At 40.9% G+C, this 21460-nt stretch overlaps 1 protein-coding gene across 1 annotated transcript in view; it reads left to right on the top strand.

Annotated features, from left to right (window-relative positions):
• Positions 1 to 18900, top strand: part of igf2bp1 (insulin-like growth factor 2 mRNA binding protein 1) — a 52055-nt gene extending 33155 nt beyond the window's left edge. The window contains exons 3-16 of the mRNA XM_063904365.1: positions 3431 to 3479; positions 7826 to 7877; positions 9186 to 9249; positions 10506 to 10796; positions 11865 to 11999; positions 12092 to 12214; positions 13207 to 13342; positions 14332 to 14454; positions 15124 to 15240; positions 15881 to 15955; positions 17274 to 17405; positions 17586 to 17699; positions 18664 to 18720; positions 18802 to 18900. Of these exons, the coding sequence (XP_063760435.1) occupies positions 3431 to 3479; positions 7826 to 7877; positions 9186 to 9249; positions 10506 to 10796; positions 11865 to 11999; positions 12092 to 12214; positions 13207 to 13342; positions 14332 to 14454; positions 15124 to 15240; positions 15881 to 15955; positions 17274 to 17405; positions 17586 to 17699; positions 18664 to 18720; positions 18802 to 18900 (1567 nt within the window). The remainder of the gene's footprint in view (positions 1 to 3430; positions 3480 to 7825; positions 7878 to 9185; positions 9250 to 10505; positions 10797 to 11864; positions 12000 to 12091; positions 12215 to 13206; positions 13343 to 14331; positions 14455 to 15123; positions 15241 to 15880; positions 15956 to 17273; positions 17406 to 17585; positions 17700 to 18663; positions 18721 to 18801) is intronic.
• Positions 18901 to 21460: the final 2560 nt, after the last annotated feature.

Below are 21460 nucleotides of genomic sequence, written 5' to 3'. Positions count from 1 at the left end.
CTGAGCATTGATCAAGGATCAAAGCATTTGTATGTGTTTTGGATGGGGGTTGCCAGGTATTTTGAATGCACAAAAGACTATTCATGTGCTGGAGCCTCCTGGGGGTTTTGGGTGGGGTTTAGTATTTGGGGTGGAGATATCGGGGATGGTTGTTGTTGGGGTTTAAGGCCATTGATGCTAAGTTGGGTGGGGTTTGGATAAAGAGCGGTAAAAAGGGACCACTGCTTGGCTAGCTTCAGGAAAAAGAGGGTCAAAGGTGCTGCACCAATGCCACAGATGGAAAACATCGGTGTAGGAATCCGTTTCAGAAGGAGTCCCGAGACGTTTCAGCACTAGACGTGGCTGATCATAGATAGATAGATACTTTATTTATCCCAAATTGGGAAATATATTTTTTTCCAGCAGCAGTGTCGTTCTCTAAATGCATAACATAAGATATTCCCACATTTTTCGTCAAAGCAGCATGTTAAAACAACCTTCCACATCGCCTGAAAAAATTAAAAAGAGTAATCAAACATTAAATATCTCAAAATCCTAAATAAAACAGAAACTAAAAAGTAAAAATAAGTAGACCGATAAAGATACAATTCTGTACACTATCTGTCAAATAAACACTATGAAGGGTCAAATGACATCTAACACAATTTAAAAATCATGAGATATCTTACCCTAACCCCACCCATACCACTTTGTAATTAGTATTATTACTGGCTGCTATCTACGATTACACTACTGTAATCATTCTGTAACAACAGTTTTGGTTTCAATAGTTTACCTGGCTGCTATCACAATAAGACACTGTTACTGGTTCTTTTTGTTGTCCACCTGGATGTGTATTTTTTATATTAAGCATGCCTCTTAATCATTATATATATTTTTTGGCTCTTCACTTTTGCTGTAACTATGTAAATTTCCACTATGTGAAAGGTATTCTGATTCAGATTAACTACATTTAATAAGACAACCCTGTTTTGTAAATTAAAATAAGTGCTTTAAGTATTTTTTGTATTTTTTTTGGCCTGTTAGGAGAATTAGATTGAGAAGCTGCATCAATGATAAAACAAATAACAATAAAATCAACAAACAATACCAAAATGTGAGGTTTCTCAAGGGACCGCCAAAGAAGGGAGGGGTGCTTTGTGTTCCTGATGTTTTGTTTGCTAAAGGGAGGAGGGTCTTTACCGTGGACTCCCGTACGTAACAGTAAAGCGCTAACGGTCAAAACGCAGCTTAAGGAACATACGCACATTCATGATTACAGTATTCAAACATATGGACTGATATAACCATGACGGCAAAATACAGGATTAAGATCGCACACATCCCCTCATCTGTTCAGCAGACCACCCCTCCCCCACTGAGCCTGTGTGTGGGTGGCTGAGCAGGAGGCTGTCCCACTACTGGCTGTTGATTCAGTTCTCCAACAACCAGAACTGAAGCGTCATAATGGTGGGCTATAGGGAAGGTGACGTCAGCAAAGGCGGGTGGTCCATGTTTAGGGGATACTAGCGATCGCAACCTGTTGACTACAGCGAGCGGAGTAGCCATAGTTTTTCCACTTCAAGCATTTTAAACATGGTCATTAGGCCCTGTTCTGTCACTGCCTGTAACAGACACTCATATGGCCAATGAACAGAACTAAAAAAGCACCATGCGATTACATTTTATTCTGTATTAGGAGGCAGCAACACCTCAGAAAGAGACGCTGAAGGTGTCGGATGTCAGCCGTCTGTTACTGCTGATCTACAGGAACACAAAGCATACCATTGGGAATGATGAAGTATCGCAGTATAAGTTCACAAACTTGTCAGTAAACCTGTAGATCTGGGTGAACCTGACATGGGCCTCCAGATATTTCATATTTTTAGTTATTAACTAACTTCTATTTATTTTAACCCTCACCTGTTTCTGCCCTAAACTTCTCTTTCTGAGGTATATAGTGTCATTACGCTCGGGATGCTGGGGACATGTCCTCATCAATTTTTGAAAGCACAACTTGTTTCAAACGTGAAATAATGGCACCGAGACATGTAATAAACAAGAACACTGCTTTATTTTACACATGTGCATCCTGAGAGCAGTTAATCCATTCACACCTGGTGGGTGTAGTCCTGGGGACCCATGATGTGCAATTTGGACATGTCAGGGAACTGTAAATAGGAAATGTAAACACAAATAGTAGGGAAACTACAGTATATTCATGTTGCATTGTTGGAGGAGCCTGGGACTTAAGTCTTACATTGCCAAATCTCCACTTACGCTACTTAGCACACAACATTAAAGCCTTTAAATTTCATTTGAATCTTGAATGTTGTAAGGGCATATAAAAATCCTCAATGTTTTTATTAATTCTGGATGCAAAACCACTGATAGACTACTGTGAAAATATACAGCTGCGGAAAAAATTAGGAGACCGCTTCAGCATTTTCATTTTGTCTTATTTTATTATTTATATTGTATTCTATAAAATACTGACAATTTTTATCTGTGGAATGGCTGCCATACATAGAGATTCAAGAAACATTTGGAGAGGTCTCTTAATTTATTCCAGAGCTGTATATTGATGGCTGCTGCTAAAGAGGCTATCCTCAACAAATGGCCTCGACTTTGTATTTTTTTTAATGAAGGAAAATACAGCAAAAAACGTAGTGTTCTAAACTTCATTTAGACGTTTAGGTTAAAAATGGGCACTTTCCTTGCAAAAAGCAGCGGCTCATTATCATTCAGAATGACTTGAATCGATCAGAAAACAGCATTGCTTTCCAATAATGTGTAGCAAACGAAAACTACATCAGACTCCTGTTTGTCTTCTGATCATGATATAAATCTGCCTGATAATATTGAGCAATTGTAGGTGGAGGGTTTCCATCACATTATTTGAGCTTAACCTAAAAAAGTATCCTGTTTTGGGTTTATACCTAGAGCAGTGTGGTCAGCTGTCACCTATAGTTTGATCTTGGAGCATCGTACTGGGGAGGAAATGCTTTTCTGGAGGGTGACATGTGTTGTTTGCAGCACATAATAAATAAAACAACATTTTAGTAGACCCTTTTTAATGATGTCAACACAAACAGTCTTAGCGCTGATGATAAGGACATATATACGATCAATGTTAGACCTTCAGTTAGTGTTTCCATCAAACACCCTTCCCTTCCTCTCTTCACCTGTTTGTCGCTCAAGACACTTTCTGGCCTCTCCCCAACCCTAACCACACGCACGCACGCACGCACGCACGCACGCACGCACGCACGCACGCACGCACGCACGCACGCACGCACACACACTGTGATGCTTTTTTAACTCTTACATCATAAGTAGTTCTGTCTGTGAGTCCCACACCTCCGTGCAGCTTCTCTTTGTGTTTTCTTCAGTTTGAGCTCATTTTATGACCTCTAAATTTACCCTCTTCTTGTTCTTCTTCTCTCCTCAGGACCAGGAAACTTCAGATCCGAAACATCCCCCCTCACCTGCAGTGGGAGGTGAGTTCCTATTGCCTTAACTCTCTGAGACCCACAATAGGACATTTCCGTTTTTGTATATTTAGTTTTTGCCTTGTAAATGATCATTGTTTACAGTATAATCAAGTTTTACACACCCCAGAAATCACACAGGTAAATGTTATATGTCACTCATTAAAGACTTCTGTAACTATAATAGGGGATATTTGCCCATAAAACAAAGCAAATCATAAAACTCACCTTGAATCTTTTACTTATTTCATTAAAACAGAAATGCTAACCATAATATTGAAAAAACCAGTCAACACAGAAAGTTGCACACATTTGTTGGGATTGTGCCAGAAGTGATTAGAAGTTTCTAACTTCTTCTGTGACCTTGACGTGACCTTTACATTGCCAGCAACAACATCCCATTCCTTCTCTTATTAAAATGGATATTACATTAACACTACATGTTTAGGTAAAGGCTCTCAAAACAAGTCAGTACAACACATCCAGTGTCCACCGGCCGATCTGCTCCAACAAATGACCTTTTTGGTCTTTATTTTGAAAGTTTCCATTTGACCAACACAGTCTAAAAAAAGCTTTTCTGTACCACTTTACAATAAGACTACCCTTATAAAGGGTTTACCAATAGTTTGAATTCATTTATTAATCAGGTTGTGAACACTTTATAAATCATTATTAAGCTTTTATAAGACAAAAGATAAACAAAACATCAAGATGGATGGGGGGAATCAACTCAGTGAAGCTAGGTAGCCAATATGAGGCGTAGTCATCTTGCCAAATAGTGAGCCTGTGTTGATGTATGAAAACTATGATAGAACTGGTTTATAAATGGTTCGTGTTTACAACCTAATTATAAACTCTTTATGAATCCTTTATAAGAGTAGTCTTATTGTAAAGTGGTACCAGCTTTTACACCAATTACTACAGTGACTACCTGCTCTGAAAAGAGGCTCTCTGTTCTCATCCGAATCAATACAAATGTGGATTTGGACCCCAACTAGTAAGCTTAATCCATATTTGACTAGTACCTGTTGCATATTCTAAATCTGAAGAAGGACTAGTAGCTGAAAAGAATCCGGGAAGCTTCTTCTTCTTATTTATACAATGATATGATAAGTTACAAAGGAACGCGGCCAAAGTCCCTTCCTATTTCACTGTTTCACTGTCCACATTAGAGCAGTTCCTCTGTCTCTCACATACACAGGAAGAAATCCCGTTCTCTTGTTTACAATCATGTTTTCTACCCTCCCACACGGAGGTGTAGTCTTCTCCCATTGGTTGGCGGGGGTATCAGCCCCTGGTTTGCGTATTCGGCGTGTCCACTCCTCTTAACTATTGCTGCTCCATTCAGGCCTTCAGTCGCCCTCAGAGAGAGAGGCGTAACCAAATAACATATTGCGCAACACTTCTTTAGCTACGCAAGTTACATCTTTAGCACATAGTAACATTTGATATGTTGATTATTCTCACTCTTGATTTTAGAGCTCACTCTTTTACCATTAATTCCTTCAGTGTCACTGGTCCAGAGGGTCACGTGTTTGTGGAAGAACTTTGGGACTGTGGTGCTTGTCATATGCCACCTGGCGTTAGTCTTATGCTGGAACTAGTCTGGGAAAAATATGGCAGTAGTTGCTGAAAAAAGAGGGACTAGTACATTTTATTCAACTAGTAAGACAGATTGACGAAGTAGTGTGACATATTGTGACTAGTCCTGAAATAGAGCCAACTAGCGGAGGAAGGAGCCCTCAGATATCAAGGATGAAGGGGGGGGGCATGTTTATGGGGTGTATTTACCTCTACCTGCTGCCTGTGGATCAGTCAGTGGGAGCTGCAGGTGGGTTGTAAAGGGAGAGCAGTGATTAGAATCACACGTTACCTAACAGTCATGTATTGATCAACTTATGGGCTAACTGTTGCAAACTGTAGCCTATTGATCGTTGCTAATTGCTGCGGTTATGTTGTCCCTTCAGCTGGATGTGTAATACCCACTGAGAAGCAACCAGCAGCCAATGAGAGCGGGAATCACTGCAGTGAATACACACGTGGGAGCAAAACAAACTAACATCCCAATATTTTACCGGGAAAATCCTCTAAGCTCATGTGGTTAGGATGTGCATGTTCTAGGTGTGTGTGTGAGAATGTCCACTGTGTGTGTGTGTGTGTGTGTGTGTGTGTGTGTGTGTGTGTGTGTGTGTGTGTGTGTGTGTGTGTGTGTGTGTGTGTGTGTGTGGGTGTGTGTGTGTGTGTGTGTGTGTGTGTGTGTGTGTGTGTGTGTGTGTGTGTGTGTGTGTGTGTGTGTGTGTGTGTGTGTGTGCCCACAAGAGGGCGACGTCTCTCCGCAGCAGTGACTGAACTGAGTGTGTGTTAATGCCTGTGGACCTGACGGACTGATAAATGATGCATGTTAGATTAACATAGTTTCCTTCAGCTTCACATGGTAACTGCTGCTGGACTTACTAATAGCTTCAGAAAAAATAAAATGAACTTCGATTATTATATTTATTCATATCTCATGTATATATTCTTAAAGAATCAACACTATGTCAGGTGCAGGCTAAATCCTATTCTCTGATTGGCTGTCCCTGCTCTCATGTGATCAATAATGTAACACTCGAAGGTGTCTTCTCCTCTTCTTCGGCGATTACAGTTCCTTGCTTTGGAAATCAGAGGTGTAGCATCAAAGTGTTCAAAAAGGGAACCACGGCAACAACAAGTGCTTGTCTTTATTGCATCTTGAATTAAATCTTTGAGAAACATTTAGATTAGTTTGATATGCTATCTTTTCTTCTCCTGGGTTGTATGTTTTGTATTTGTCCACGTCAAAAAGGTCTGTTTTTACACGGATTAGTTGAATTATTAATTCTGATTAGTCAATTTGGACATTTAAGAGGTTCGCTCACAGATCGCTGCTAAGGAGGATACAGGGACTGTGTGCAGTCATATCAATCCGCAGAAAGAAGTCCGGTAGATGTCATGAACGTCAGTCCTGTTGGGGGTTCTTTTTTTAATAATGAAAAAAGAACCCCCAACAGGAGGTTGGCTGCCTAGCTGCACATTATCCCTTAAATCTGGGAGTCGAATTTGTCTTAGTAAATGTTCCTTATTTCATTTAATGTGGAACAATCACCACAGATTCTTTTTGTGATCACTGTCTCTGCTTGTATCTCTGACCGTATGTTCTGATAATTGATAAACTCTTCCCAGGCTCAGCTATGAATATATTTGGCTAATTTCTATGCTCAGCTCTTGGCTTTGGAGGAATAGGGGTTTTTGGGGTGGATATAAAGTGGTTAAGATAAGACAAGATGTACCTTTATTAATCCCCATGGGGAAATTCAAGAGTTTATGCAGCAACAGAGTGAGAAGAAAAACAGTACAGATTCACACAAGGGTATGAAATAAAAATACAAATTATATACAGGTAAGTAAACTGTGGGAACAGAAAATAATTACAAATTAAGTGGGCATATATACAGTTGGAGTCCGTGTTGTTAAAAATATTCACATGTATGTGTGCAGAAAAAAGTTATTTTTCAAGCAGAGCAGGCTTTATGTGCAGTCAGAAAGAATGTGATTATTTTACCTTTTTATCGTTATTATCAGTCGGTTTCGGCCTTCATGCATTATGTAGTTTTTATGCGACGAGTAAAATGTATCTGCAGTGTTAATATTTTGGATGTTTGTCCCAGCTGGTATATAAGATTAAAAGTAAGATAAGAAGTACTTGTAGAGGAAAGAAGACATTGTACCTGAGAGAAATTAAAAGACTAGAAATAAACAATTCAAGAGAAATAAAATAGCATTAAAAAAGTAGAAAATATACATGTTGGAATAAAAATGTACAGTTAACAAAATATAAAACAGAATTAAGTGTGTAAGGAATGGAATATTAGATAGAATATAAATGTAAATGTACAGTGTGAGGTTAAGTCCATTTATCCAAGAGAAGCTAAGGAGCAGGTGTTTATATATGTGTGTTATAGTCTTTAATCATTGTTTCTATTTTCTTAAAGCTGTTTTTACTAAATGGAGCTATTAGCAAGCACGGTTTTATTCTGTGAACACTTATTTTAAATGCACTTGAGAACAAAAACACACAGCCTTTAAACTTGTGTTAAGGCAGGCCAGGAAGGCGGTGCATTCTAGGAGGAGAAAGACCTTAATGTTAGACTGCGGATACGTGCTCATTATGAAAATGTTTTTAATCAGAATCCTGTTTATTACCTGGTACGTTTACACATACAAGGAATGTGGTCCCAAACACCAAATGTGACTCACTGTGATTTTTTTGTTGTTGCACATATTTGCTAAATATGAAGGGCTGAAAAAGATCAAGCTGTTTTCTGTGTGTGTCTCAGGTGCTGGATGGTCTGTTGGCTCAGTGTGGGACCGTAGAGAACTGTGAACAAGGTAAGACTCGTGACCTCACCTCCGGTGTCCCTGTTATGTAGTGTGCAGTTCTAAAAACACCTGATCGCTGCTGCTCTATTAGAAGATTTGAAAGTGATTATTAAAAAAACAGTAATGCAAAGTAAAGAGGAAGAAAAGTAGAGGACATTTCCTTCAAATCAGCCCAGATGAAATAAAGCACTTTTTTATTTTCCATTCAGAATATGGTTATGCAGTTAATAGTTAGGTGTATTGAATGTTAGAATAGAGTAAAAAAAAGCCTCTATTTTAAAGTATCCCTTACTTTGTCGGAAGTTTATTATCATGTAGGACAGATACAAGTAGCAAATGGTCCTTATTTAGAAGCTGGAAATATGAAACAATAGTTTCAATATAGTTTCAGCTCTAAAAAGGGAAATAATAGAAAAAGGAATGAGCTGAGGAAACAGCTGAGGGGATGGGTTTTGTGATTATTCCCTAAGAGTCTCTTCTAGTATTTTAATTAAACAGTTATATTGGTATTGGTGCTGGAACCCTTTCAGTGATGTGAGGGCTGGAGGGGACAGGAAGCGGGTCTTACTAGCTGTTACCGGGTTATCTTTACAACTTAAAACCAGTGATGATTGAGGCAATAAATGAACCAAGCTGTGTAAGTAAATTAATCCTCTAAAAGATCTTGAATGCTTGCAGGCATGGCTCATTCCAACAAATCACACAGAACTTGAGAGGTGCCTCAAGAAGACGACAATAAATCAGACATCTCGTAGGACACCACCTGGGTCTAGTGCTCATTCATAAAAACCTGACACCAAAAATGAATACACATATAATCCTTACCCTGCTTTATTAAAGAACCCTTTATCCTACATAGGTTTGAAAACTCAAGGCCCACGGAAAAAATCTGGTCCAGCACTTAGCTTTATGTGGCCTGTTAGAGCTTGCAAATGATATAATTAGCTTATCAATCCATTATTATCCCTTTACAGGAGTATGTTGCAGAAAATAAATCTATTATTGCCAATATCAGATGATAAATAAAGGGCTGGATAATATTTGTGTAGTGGTAAAAAATGTTTTTTATTATTTTCACCTATAATATGTCCAATAAATCATATAAACCTTTTGATATGTGTTTATAATTTCTCAGAAATGTGAATGCAGTATTTTAATCTGCGTACCTGTGTGTTGATACTACACTCATTTTTGAACAAAGAACAGAAACCAAACAGCCTCAAAGTGAGGATGCAACCTCCTCTCTTCTTCATCTTCAAACAGCTCGGTGCTTCATGGGTTTTTAAGCATCAATAACACATGCTCTCTCTCCCTCAGTGAACACAGAGAGTGAGACGGCAGTGGTTAATGTCACATACGCGTCGCGGGAGCACGCCAGGCAGTAAGTCCCTCCATCCTTTATTACTTCCATGTTCACACCCTCTGCCTGCTTTTGGTCTGCTCTACACACTCTTTCTGCATGCTCTAGGTACTATTTAAAAAGTGCATCAGTTTTTTCCTGTAGTATTTGAGATGAATTTTCCAACGGTCCGCCTCTGACATCTAGTGGCCATTCTAAGGAACTACAGCTTTACGCTTCTATCTTCCGTCACTTTGAATGTTCACTTACTTCCTAATGCTGCGACTCCGTTCAAATGTCTTACTATGTATCTGTACTTATTTAGTTTATTAACACGTGCTTACCTGAGCTGTTGTAAATGTACACTTCCGTGCAGGAAGATGAAAAAAAAAAAGGATTTCTGATTACATCACCATACAAATCCTCTATTACAAGTAACTGTCAAGTGATTAACATTGAACTCTTCTGTTGTCTTCCTATCAACCTTTGTCTTTGTAGTATAAAACATCATCCAAATCTATGTTACACCTTTTTAAGGCAACTTTATTCCTACTTATTATCACAAGTTTTACTCTTCTTTGGGGAATTGATTGTCAATAAACCTCATTTACACAAAATCAAACCTCATTTCTGAGTAAAAAAGAAACAAACATTGAACAATTTTACAAAATTGACCCCAGATGCTATAGATTTGAATAAAATCCCAAAACTTAATTAAAGTAATCATAATAATTTTCTTAATATGTATGCAAGCAAACCTGTTATTTTTATGCCATAAAATAAACCCTTGATGCAGACATAAAAACATTCAGGAACGGATCAAATTTGACCCAAGGACAACAGGAACGTTAACACAGCTATAAGCAGCTATTTATCAGACTAGTTTAGTTACATTAATTATATCTTATTGTTGGGTCATTTGTTATTATAACTCCTCGAAGTAACTACCTATATTTCACAAAATTAATATTTTGGGTGCAGCCCAGTAATATAGTTCCTCAAAAGCGTACAAATCTTGAGTCCCCTGTCCTTGGTTTCATTCCACCCCCATGTCTTAGTTATGATAAGAAACAAGCTGTTTATCTGCCTGATTTTTATTCTTGAAAGTTTGAAGTAAGGAGTATTTTTAAGATGATAAATTGGAAAGCAGTGCCACTCACTTTTGTTGTTCTTTTTTACTTCCATGTCATGTGTGTATTCTCTCTGTTATTACCTTCAGTGTTGTTAGTTTGATAACACGTCACAGAATAAAATATCTTCTGCTTTAGCTCAATGCCAACTTCCTATTCTCTCATCAGAGCCATCCAGAAGCTGAATGGATACCAGTTTGAGAACAACGCCCTGCGCGTCTCCTACATCCCCGACGAGAACTCTGAGATGGACGGAGACCAGCGTGGGCCCGATAATGGCCGGCGCGGCTACGGGCCCCGGGGCGAGCGTCGCAGCGGGTCCCCGAGCTCGGGGATGCTCCACAAACCTCCGCATGCCGACATCCCTCTGAGGCTGCTGGTGCCCACGCAGTACGTCGGCGCCATCATCGGCAAGGAGGGGGCCACCATCCGCAACATCACCAAGCAGACACAGAGCAAGTGAGTGGCCCCCGGCATCAGAACACTAACATCGATTTTATTACAATATCATCTTACATTGCTTCTTTGAGGTATTATCTGTTTATAACTATGTTATCATTAGAAGGATCATTCAATTTTGTTTGGCCATCTTAATTAAGCATCTTGTGAAAAATCAGCTGCTTTAATGTTCAATATTGTCAGCATACAGTAAGCTTTCAACCTGAGAGATATTAAAAGACAAAGCCTGTCATGTAAGAAAAACAGAAACACAATGAAACAAAAAGATAACATGATATTTTTGACTACAGTCAAACCCACCTGTCCCCTGACCCAAAGGTCGACGCACTATCCCAATGCGCCACAATCTGAGAATACAAATATTCAGATTTTGACTGTGAGATTTTTATAGCAATATCGTAGTGCCATTGTCTGCAAAGCCGGACCTCAGTTCAGTCTTAGATAACACAGTGCTGCAGTGATGAGGTATTTTTGTAGGCCGACCCTGAAGTTAGCATAGCAAGGGCTTCCTCGAGAAAAAGGGCGGAACAATATTAAGCCCAAAACGAAGAGCCATCATCACCTCTGCTGTTTCTAGAATTTGGGTATGCTTTTAACCCTTTGATACACAAGCTATGCAATCCCCTTCTATGTGTCAACATGGGTAAAAAATGACCCATATTGGCCTACAATGTTATTTCATGCAGTGTTTCTTTGCTATATTTTTGGAAATCAATGTATTTAATCATTTAATATTACACGTATTTATTAAATATCTTGTTTTTGATTAACATAAATAATTATTTTCATTCTCCATTCCTTAATTGATGAACTAAAACCGTTTTTGTATCACTACATCAGGTTTACACACATGGGTCAAAAATGACTGGAATTTTGAATTATTAAAGTAATTAATTGCAAAGATATTCACAATTAAATCTCACTCGGGTCACTTTTGACCCATGTTGTGTATCCAACGGGTTAAAATAGATGATAGTTCATAGACTTTCAAGTACTGAGCCTGGTGTAATCCAGAGTTAGGTGCTCCTCTGCTCATAAAATGATCCTCTTCTTCTCCCATTCCTGCAGGATTGACGTGCATCGCAAGGAGAATGCGGGCGCAGCTGAGAAGCCGATCAGCATCCACTCCACCCCCGACGGCTGCTCCGCCGCCTGCCGCATGATCCTGGACATCATGCACCAGGAGGCCAAAGACACCAAGACGTATGTGCTTCTCATGTGGATAGCCTCCAGCATCAGGCGGGGACGTGGATTAGAGATGGAACACATGCTAACGCTCTCTCACATGTTTGCAGTGCTGACGAGGTTCCTCTCAAGATTCTGGCTCACAACAACTTTGTGGGACGCCTGATCGGGAAGGAGGGCCGCAACCTGAAGAAAGTGGAGCAGGACACAGACACCAAGATCACCATCTCCCCGTAAGACACACACACTAAAAGAAATTTCATCTCCAGCAGAAATACATCTTTGGAAGTTAAGAGTAGACTTTCAATATCGTAATGTGAGAAAAGTAAATTAAAAGAAAGATTAGGTCATCCTTTGTTAAATTCTCCGAAAATTGTATAGAGTTTGGTTGCAGGCTTCAGATTAGAAACTCTGTGCCTGGCTTTGTTGGTTTTAGGGGCAGCTACTAACAATGATTTTCATTGTTCTATATATAATTTTAGTTATGGATAATATATAATAAATGTAGTGGGGTAAAAGTACACCATTTACCTCTGAGCTGTAGTGGAATAGAAGTACAAAGTAGCAGAAACTTGAAATACTCAAGTAAAGTACAAGTATCTCAAAATTGTACTTAAGTACAGTACTTGAGTAAATGTACTTTGTTACTTTACACCACTGTTTTGAGACACACACACACACCCACACACCCACGCACACACACACCCACACACACACACACACACACACACACACACACACACACACACACACACACACACACACACACACACACACACACACACACACACACACACACACACTTCATTCTTTGTTAAATTCAGAAATGTCTCATGTTGTTTTGTAGTTTATTTTGATTATTGTAACAGCCATGAATGCCAGAGAGTCTGGATTTCTGTTGTATATTTAATAAGGTTTTGGTTGGTTGGGTCACATGGTTTTGGGCGGCATTCATAGTAAATATAATCGTTACACTGAAAAGAACCGAAACGTTGACTTTAATTAAATGTACTATGTCAACAGGTTTCACATGACTGTATTAGGTTATGCAATAATATTAAGTTGAACCAAATATTTTCTTTTTAACGTTTTTTTTTCAACTAACCTCATACAGTTATGTGAAACCTGTTGACATAATACATTTAATATATATATTAATGGTTGATCTCTAAATTGTTAGAAGTTAGTAAATAAACTGATGTTGACGAGTCTGTTGTGTATGCAGCCTGCAGGATCTGACTCTGTACAACCCGGAGCGCACCATCACGGTGAAGGGGATGATCGAGGCCTGCAACAATGCGCAGGTGGAGGTGATGAAGAAGGTCAGGGAGGCCTACGAGAACGACATCGCTGCTATGAATGTGAGTCATTGTTACGTATTCACTCAGTTTAACGCTTTAGGAGTAACGGATTTCATGTAATGGGATTATGTAATCAGGATACAAAAAAACTGTATTAGTCTGTTTGCCAGCTCAGAGAGTCCTATTGTAAAGGGAAATGCTGAGTACCCTGAAGTTTTGTGATGGCAATGTAGAGTATGTATCATAAGCACATAGAAACTGCTGGATGCTAACTTGCATATGTTGGGCAATTTGCACGATTAGCATTAGTTAATTAGCATATGCAGACAATATTAAAAAAACAGCTTGGCCGATTTGGACAATTTTGGAGTGGTTTTGGAGGTTACTGAGGATAATTAATCAATTTCTGACATTATAAGGATAAAAAATGGCTTTCAAATCCAGCCAAAATTCGTCAAAATCTGACCACTGGGAGTACATTTATGGCCACTTTCTGGTTAAAACTGCCATTTTTGATCTTGAAAATGTCAGAAATTAATTTTAATTTGTCAATAACATCCAAAACCACTCCAAAATGGTCCAAACAGGCATAGTAGTATTTAAGCTATTGTCTGCATATGCTAATTATGTGTTTGGGCCCCGTACGTTTTAATACTGTCTACTTTTATATTTAGTTTTTGAATGGACACCTGATTTTTAAAACCAAAAAAGGTGGTCACTTCACTTAAAATGTTAAATTAAAACAGCATTTATAATAATAATCATTTAAGATGATACATTGTTCTGTTGTCTTACATAAGACACTTCAGAATAAAACATGGTATTGATATTATACATTCGTATTGATTGCCTTTGCTTTTAATATTGAGGTAATCCAAATGTTACATAAAGTAATGAAGTTACATTATACTTTCATATTGTGTTACTTCGATGACGTTACTGATTAGATTTCTTTATGTAACTTGTACTTGTAAGGGACATTTTTAAAGCTCCTGCTGTCTCGTTGTGAGGACTGCATGTTGTCTAACCTGCAGCCTGCTTCTCTCCAGCAACAGACCCACCTGATCCCGGGTCTCAACCTCGGTGCTCTGGGCCTCTTCCCCTCCTCCTCCAACATGCCGCCACCCCCGCCTGGAAACGCCTCCGGCAGTGCCCCCTACGGCTGCTTCGGGGTGAGAATACCTGCTGAGTGACTTCCATCATCGCAAAGCATTGATTTAGTCCTTAGATACCTGAAAACTCCACCATGTTGTTTTTACATCACCTGGTATTGCTCCTGATGGTGAATAGCAGACGGGATAAATGTAACATCCCCCGCACAACACAACAAGTTATGATTTCTTCCACATAATGTATTTATTTAATTTAAGTTGATATTTCTGTTCCATTTGATTCCAGTTAAAATTGGCTGCCATTTAATATAGATTTTCTATGTGTGAGCTATTGTTATCTTATCATATCGTTTTTGTTGTTGCCTGTACTAAAATAATTAAAATAAAATAAAAGGCCGGATAGTATCAAGCATTTTCCAGATTTTCAAGATGAATCTGCCTACCTGCTACCTGCCATATATTGTCATAGTTCTTAGTTAAACATAAAATACTGATGCTGCTTTTTCATCAAAACAATTCAGTTAAATGTACTCCTTCTTTCCCATTGAAAAAACACAGAAACTATAAATATGCAAATGTTATTTAAAAGATTATTTTATCCATCCTGGCTTCAAACTTGATGTGATGTCACAAACATGTTGGCTGGGAACTACAAAATCTACCAGTGTGGCCAGTACAACATTTGGAAAGAGCAAAATCTGAAGCGGTGTTTGCTCTGTGTGTGATCAGGCTCCAGAGCAGGAGACGGTCCACGTGTACATCCCAGCTCAGGCAGTGGGAGCCATCATCGGGAAGAAAGGACAGCACATCAAACAGCTGAGCCGCTTCGCTGGAGCCTCCATCAAGGTGGGTGAAGAGAGCCCCCCTCCCGCATGTTGAACAGGGACTGTAATTAAACAGCCCTCTTACGGACAGTTGTGGATTGTAATTACTAAACTGTAGTACTGTATTACAGTAGAAAGTTGGGGCTTGAGTATTATTCTCTGAGGCATTACATTACATGTCATTTGGAGGAAACTTTCATCAGAAGCAGCTCACAGACACTTCTAGACATTTCATAAGCATTTCACAGGAACAATGTAGGGTTCAGTATCAGGCCCAGGGAGAGGCTGAGGATCAGACCCTGACCCTCTGGTTGATATACCCCTATTTCACCCCTGAGACATAGTCATATACAAAATAATTATGCCTTTTACTTCACATCATCTATCAGACATCTTCAATTACAAATGAAAACGCTATCTTTTAAATACGAGGTTGATTAATCCATTAATTTTTCACCAGCTCATCTTCTCAAATTTGAAGATCTGCTGTTTTTCCTTTTAAATTATGAATAACTCTGAATTTATTCTCTGGATTGAGTATTCCTACTTTCCTCATCAATGTGTTATATAAAAGATGTCTTTGATTAGATGTGCAAACTAGTGCTTGTGAAAGAGTCCATAAGTGTTTCCCCCTTGATGACAGTGTTCCTCCTCCCCTACAGATCGCCCCGGCTGAGGCTCCTGATTCTAAAATGAGGATGGTGATAGTGACCGGACCCCCAGAGGCTCAGTTCAAGGTAAAGCTGATTACTACTCAATCCTTTAAATATGAAACAGAAAACAGACATGAACTGAGCTATGGTCAGTTAGAATTCAATGCCAGGGCGTATTGTTCCAGTGGTTCAGACGTTTGTTTAAAGAGGCCCTGTTCTGTGTTTGGGGTTTCCCTTCCCTGTAGTGTGTTATATAGGTTTTAGTGCATGTAAATGGTCTGCAAAGGCTAGAATCCCTGTGTTCCCTCCAGAGAGAGTTTCTCTCTTGCCTGAAACACGTCTATTGGACCCCTTTGTTTACTTCCTGAACATCACTATGTAACACTTGTGTTTCTATTGGCTAGCACTCCAACACATTGTACGTTGTAGGCTAAAGGTCAGGACATCTTTAAGTGGTTAACCAATCACAACACAGCCAACCAGCTACATTGAAGCTGAACATTTAAGTGTGTCAACATGAAATATTAAATACAAATATCAATCGAAAATCTGTATTCATGCTATAAACAATGAGTTATGGTGTAACGGTGCGTTCACATCGGACGCAATGCGAGTATTCAAATCGCTCTAGTGGCTCGTGTTCAAACAGAATGCACTGTTGACGCACCGTTGATGTTGTTAACACGTCCAAGCTCAATAGTTTTGAAGTCCCACAAATGTAGCCGCAAGCGGCGTCTTTCTGGATTCATAATATCATCTAGCGTCGCACACAGTTTGGTGAATTCCATCGTCTTATCCTGCAACTGCTTGTATATCTCCAAGAACCCACAATGTTTTCTTCCATCTCCACAACTGAACAACAGCAGGGCGTCAGTGACAACAGAGGGAATCCCAACGCTGATTGGCTTTACCAAGAACGCGTCACGCACATTTGACACTTTAGTTGAAAAAATTGCTTCAGATGGGCCGCTGGAGTGAATTCGCATCCATCTGCGTCTTTATATTGACTTAACATGTGATCACGACACGCCCAAAAATCGCTGTGATGTGAATTTACCATAACATACAAAATGTAAACATGGGTTGAAGTAGAAAACCCCACTATGTTATGGGAAATTAATATATCTGATAGCGCAGGATAGATAAATATACAAATTAAGGTCTGTTCAGTCAATGTTGATCTGTTTTATGAATTGCTATTTTTTTGTAGTTTTAGTGCGTTTATTTGTTGTTGAGTAGTTTGATTGGTAATCGCCCGTTTGGCTCAATGACGGTGGAAAAGATGGATATTGTTAATTACATTAGATGATTTATTTTGTATCTTTATGTTTGTTTTAAATGCTAACGAGGATCCTAACGAAAAGTAAAAAGTATGATTAACCTGTTGGTCTCCCTCCTGCAGGCCCAGGGCAGGATCTATGGCAAACTGAAGGAGGAGAACTTCTTTGGGCCCAAGGAGGAGGTCAAATTGGAGACTCATATCAAGATGGCCGCCGCTGCTGCAGGACGGGTCATTGGAAAGGGAGGCAAGACGGTAAGAGTCTCATCCAGCCCTCTGACCTGTGTTCTACACCCTCTGCTCTTCCTCTCAGAGTAACCTGTGTGTGTGTTTGTTTGTTTGTGTGTGTGTGTGTGTGTGTGTGTGTGTGTGTGTGTGTGTGTGTGTGTGTGTGTGTGTGTGTGTGTGTGTGTGTGTGTGTGTGTGTGTGTGCAGGTGAACGAGCTGCAGAACCTGACAGCAGCGGAGGTGGTCGTCCCCAGGGAACAGACTCCTGATGAGAACGACCAGGTCATCGTCAAGATCAACGGACATTTCTACGCCAGCCAGGTGAGCTTCCTCACCACCTCGTATCCTGTTAACGATTCGAACCAATGAACAATCACTGCGGTCGAATTGTCAAGAGAATAAGGTCTTATATTTCTCCTAGCAACTTTTCGGAAATCTCAGAGCAACATGATATTTAAGGAAATAAAGAGAGTTCCTCGGGATTTATGAAAAGAGAACAATGTTGCTAAAGGAGTCTTACACCACTTATTATTATGCTACGACGCAATTATTATGCCTACAGTGGATGTTATTTATGTGAGTCAATCTTCCTTAGATAACTCCTAGAAGTGCACTAGATACGTCACTCTTCTTATCATGTTGTTTAATGCGGGCCTTATACACTTGACGACAACAGGTAAATGTTTGCTCACCCGCCGGTATTATTGGCATGAGTCCCAATTCGTATGATTATATGAAAATGTTTCAATAAATAATCCTGTGCAACATATGTATTACTTGTAAGGCCCTCACATCTACTAGCATCATTAAAACAGGATGATAAAGAGAAACACTACCCAACTCAGTAAACACTTCGGAACTTTATTTAATATTTTGTTCAGTTATAAGCGTGAAGTTTGAAGTTCTCCTTAAAAAACAGTAGAATGGTGCGTCACTTTTAAGTATTGCGGACGAAAGGTATTACGGGACATTATCTCCTTCGTTTTCGTAAAGGATTGTCTTGGTATGCTCAAAGAGTTTATAAAAGAAGCTCCTTCCCTGTCATGGAGAAATTATGATGGCTGCCACTTAGGTACTTCCAGGTCATTTTAATCAGTGATGAACCTTGCTCAGACCCATGTATGTCCGCTTTGAGCCCTGGTTTGGTCTCCACCACCTCCTCATGACACATCTGCTCTTACGCTGCTAAGTAATCCCCTACGTTCACCAGATAGTCTCTATCATTGTCCACCTGATGTTTGTGTCTGCCTTAGATAACCCCTCTCCCCCTTCCTCTGTCCCGCAGCTGGCTCAGAGGAAGATTCGAGACATCCTGACTCAGGTCAAACAGCCGCAGAAAGGGATGGGCGAGAGAGGCGAGAGAGGCGAGAGAGGCGAGAGGGGCGAGAGAGGCGAGAGAGGCGACAGGGGCGATAGGGGCGACAGGGGTGACAGGGGTCCCGGCCCCAACCCCCAGGGCTTCACAGAGATGGGCAGCCCCACGCAGGGACTGTCTCAGGAGAGCCAGCCGCGCAGGAAGTGAGGGTCCTGCACCCTCGTCACATGCCGTGGGCACCCCTCGCCTGACGGTCGGACAGACAGACACATGCATGGACGGAAAGACAGACGGACGGACGGATACAGGAGAACGACACACGGACCCAGCGATAGACAGGGAGAGATATAAAGAGGGAGAGAGTACGCCTGACAGCCAGGGAGGACGACCGGCGTTTAGAGAAGAGTAAATCAAAGATGAAATGAGTAAAAAAAGAGGATTAAGATAAAACGTAACTGAGAGCAGAAACCAGATGCCAGGCCAGAAGAGAGACTGACTGATGATGAGGGGATGAAGGAAAGGAGGGGTGGAGGTGGGGGGTGGGGACCTCCTGGTGCAGCCCCACCAGTGGAGACACACCAGCAGGCCTCTGCTCCTCTGGCGCCCCCTGCAGACCTCTCCCACCATCTGCACTCAGTCCTATATTTTAAGGGTGGTTTTTTTAAACATAGAGATATATGTATAGAAATGTTTTATTCAGAGCTATTATTGATAGTATGCAGTGAGGCAGAGCCGGGAGAGGGGGCAGGGAAGCTGCTGCAGCGGCACACGGGGATTGGTCGCAGGTGAGGCATTAGCCCCGCCCCACATCCCCTAGCCAGTGGAAGTCTAGAAGAGGGGCCGCAGATGCTAACACTGCTCTTTAAAGACCTCTCCGAATAGCGGGGAGTTTATAAGAAAAAAAATGAGGTTGTAAATATATAATCTTCATGTAAATGATAAGAAATGCTGTGCCTGGCCGCCTTGCCTTTTATTTTTTAAAAGGGGTCTTTGTATATTTCCAAGCCCGTTGTCTCTGATATGTAGCATAATGTAGCCTACGTGGAGGCGGGGGGTTGTGGAGGATCTGAGGCCCCGCCACCTTTAGCTGTGTGGCGGAAGGCGCAGCAAGAGACAGTAAAAGGCGCGCGGAGGTCGCAGCGGGCCCTGCAGTTCTATTGCAGCGGCTCCGCTCACGCTTTATAAAACAGCTTCATACAAACAGCCAGCAGCTATGCTAGCTGGCTAGCGGCCCGCACCTTAAACGGCATATTTTATATATATTATATATATATGATATGTGAGTTAGCCCGGCCCCTCTGGTGAATGTATTGAAGGCAGCGAGTCAGGTGTGAGGTTTTGCTACACCTGTGAGTACGCCCTGCAATGACAGACAGACAAGGAGTGTCTGAGACTTTCTGCTCATTGCCTTCTTCCTGCGCTGCTGCTCCAGGCCGCTCTCTGACAGGATGGCTTTCTACTCACAGGGGCTGGGGTCCTCAAGACCATCACTGCATTCTCTGTTCATTTGGACAAACGATGCCTGAATAAAAGAAATTCAGAGAGCGGCCTGGGCCCAGTGCAGGAACTAACGAAGCAAAGTCTTCCAAAGCTCCTAGCCTTTAGCTTCAGAGAAGGTAAAATCAGACCTGGGGGGGCGGGGGCGGCTTGCTTGTTCTCTCTCCCAATCTGCCAAAGGCCTGTGGGCGGAGCCTCCGGACCCTGCCCGCGTATGATAATGAGGGGTGGGGTCTACGCCTGGACGCTCTCGCCAAGATTAGAACAGATTAGAGAAGAAATGAAAAAGAAAAACCTACCTCAGGGTAAAGTTACCTCAGTATTCCTAACTTTTTTTTTGCTTGCTGGTGTTTTATATAAGAAGAAAAAAAAGAAAGAGCTGATAGTCCTGAATATTTTTTATTTTTTTAAAGAAAAAAGTATTTTTTTTTAGGTATTGTCTTGTTGCTTTGGTTATTTTTTTCTGTTTTTTGTGTGTGTGTGTGTGATGAGTGTGCTCAGGATGGCGGGGGGGAAGGTTTTCTCAGAGCAGAGTGAGATGCACTGCTGGATGATCCGGGTCCAGCGCCATTTAGCCTTTTTTTGTGAGGAAACACCCTCCTCGTCTTGCTGAAGTGAGTGAAATATTGGCCAATGGGGAGTGGTGTTCACTGGAGAGGAGGTCCTTAAGTTTCACGCCATCAGAGTGCCCAGCAGGACCTCCCTCTCCTGCCTTACTGTGATGACATCATCACCAAGCGCCAAACATTTTGAGAGGGCTTTAAGTGTTTCTCAGCCACAAAGAAGAAATCTATCGGTGAGCCTTTAAGGCCATTTTCTTCAGAGTCAAGTGACCCATGTGCTGTGAGACTGTACATGGAGGCAGATAGGGGCATTCTAGCCACACACACACACACACACACACACACACACACACACACACACACACACACACACACACACACACACACACACACACACACACACACACACACACACACACACACAACCACACACACCTGAACTAGCTCTGACTTCTCTGAATGTGAATATTTATTACCTGTGCACTGACCACAACACCTCAGATGCTCCCTGTTGGCCGTGTGTGTGTGTGTGTGTGTGTGTGTGTGTGTGTGTGTGTGTGTTCACTCGTTTTAAATGTTTATTTCTGTCAGGGGAAGTGGTTGGGTGAAAAAAGCAGAAAAAAGTAGGATGAGAACCTATGGAAGAGATCCAAAACCTTTGAAAAAATGGGAGCAGAAAAAGTAGAGTTTAAAACCACCTTCACAGT

Source organism: Eleginops maclovinus, chromosome 16 (genome assembly GCF_036324505.1).
Source record: "Eleginops maclovinus isolate JMC-PN-2008 ecotype Puerto Natales chromosome 16, JC_Emac_rtc_rv5, whole genome shotgun sequence".
In the NCBI taxonomy this organism is placed as follows: Eukaryota; Metazoa; Chordata; class Actinopteri; order Perciformes; family Eleginopidae; genus Eleginops; species Eleginops maclovinus.
This window is presented reverse-complemented; position numbering and strand designations above follow the sequence as displayed.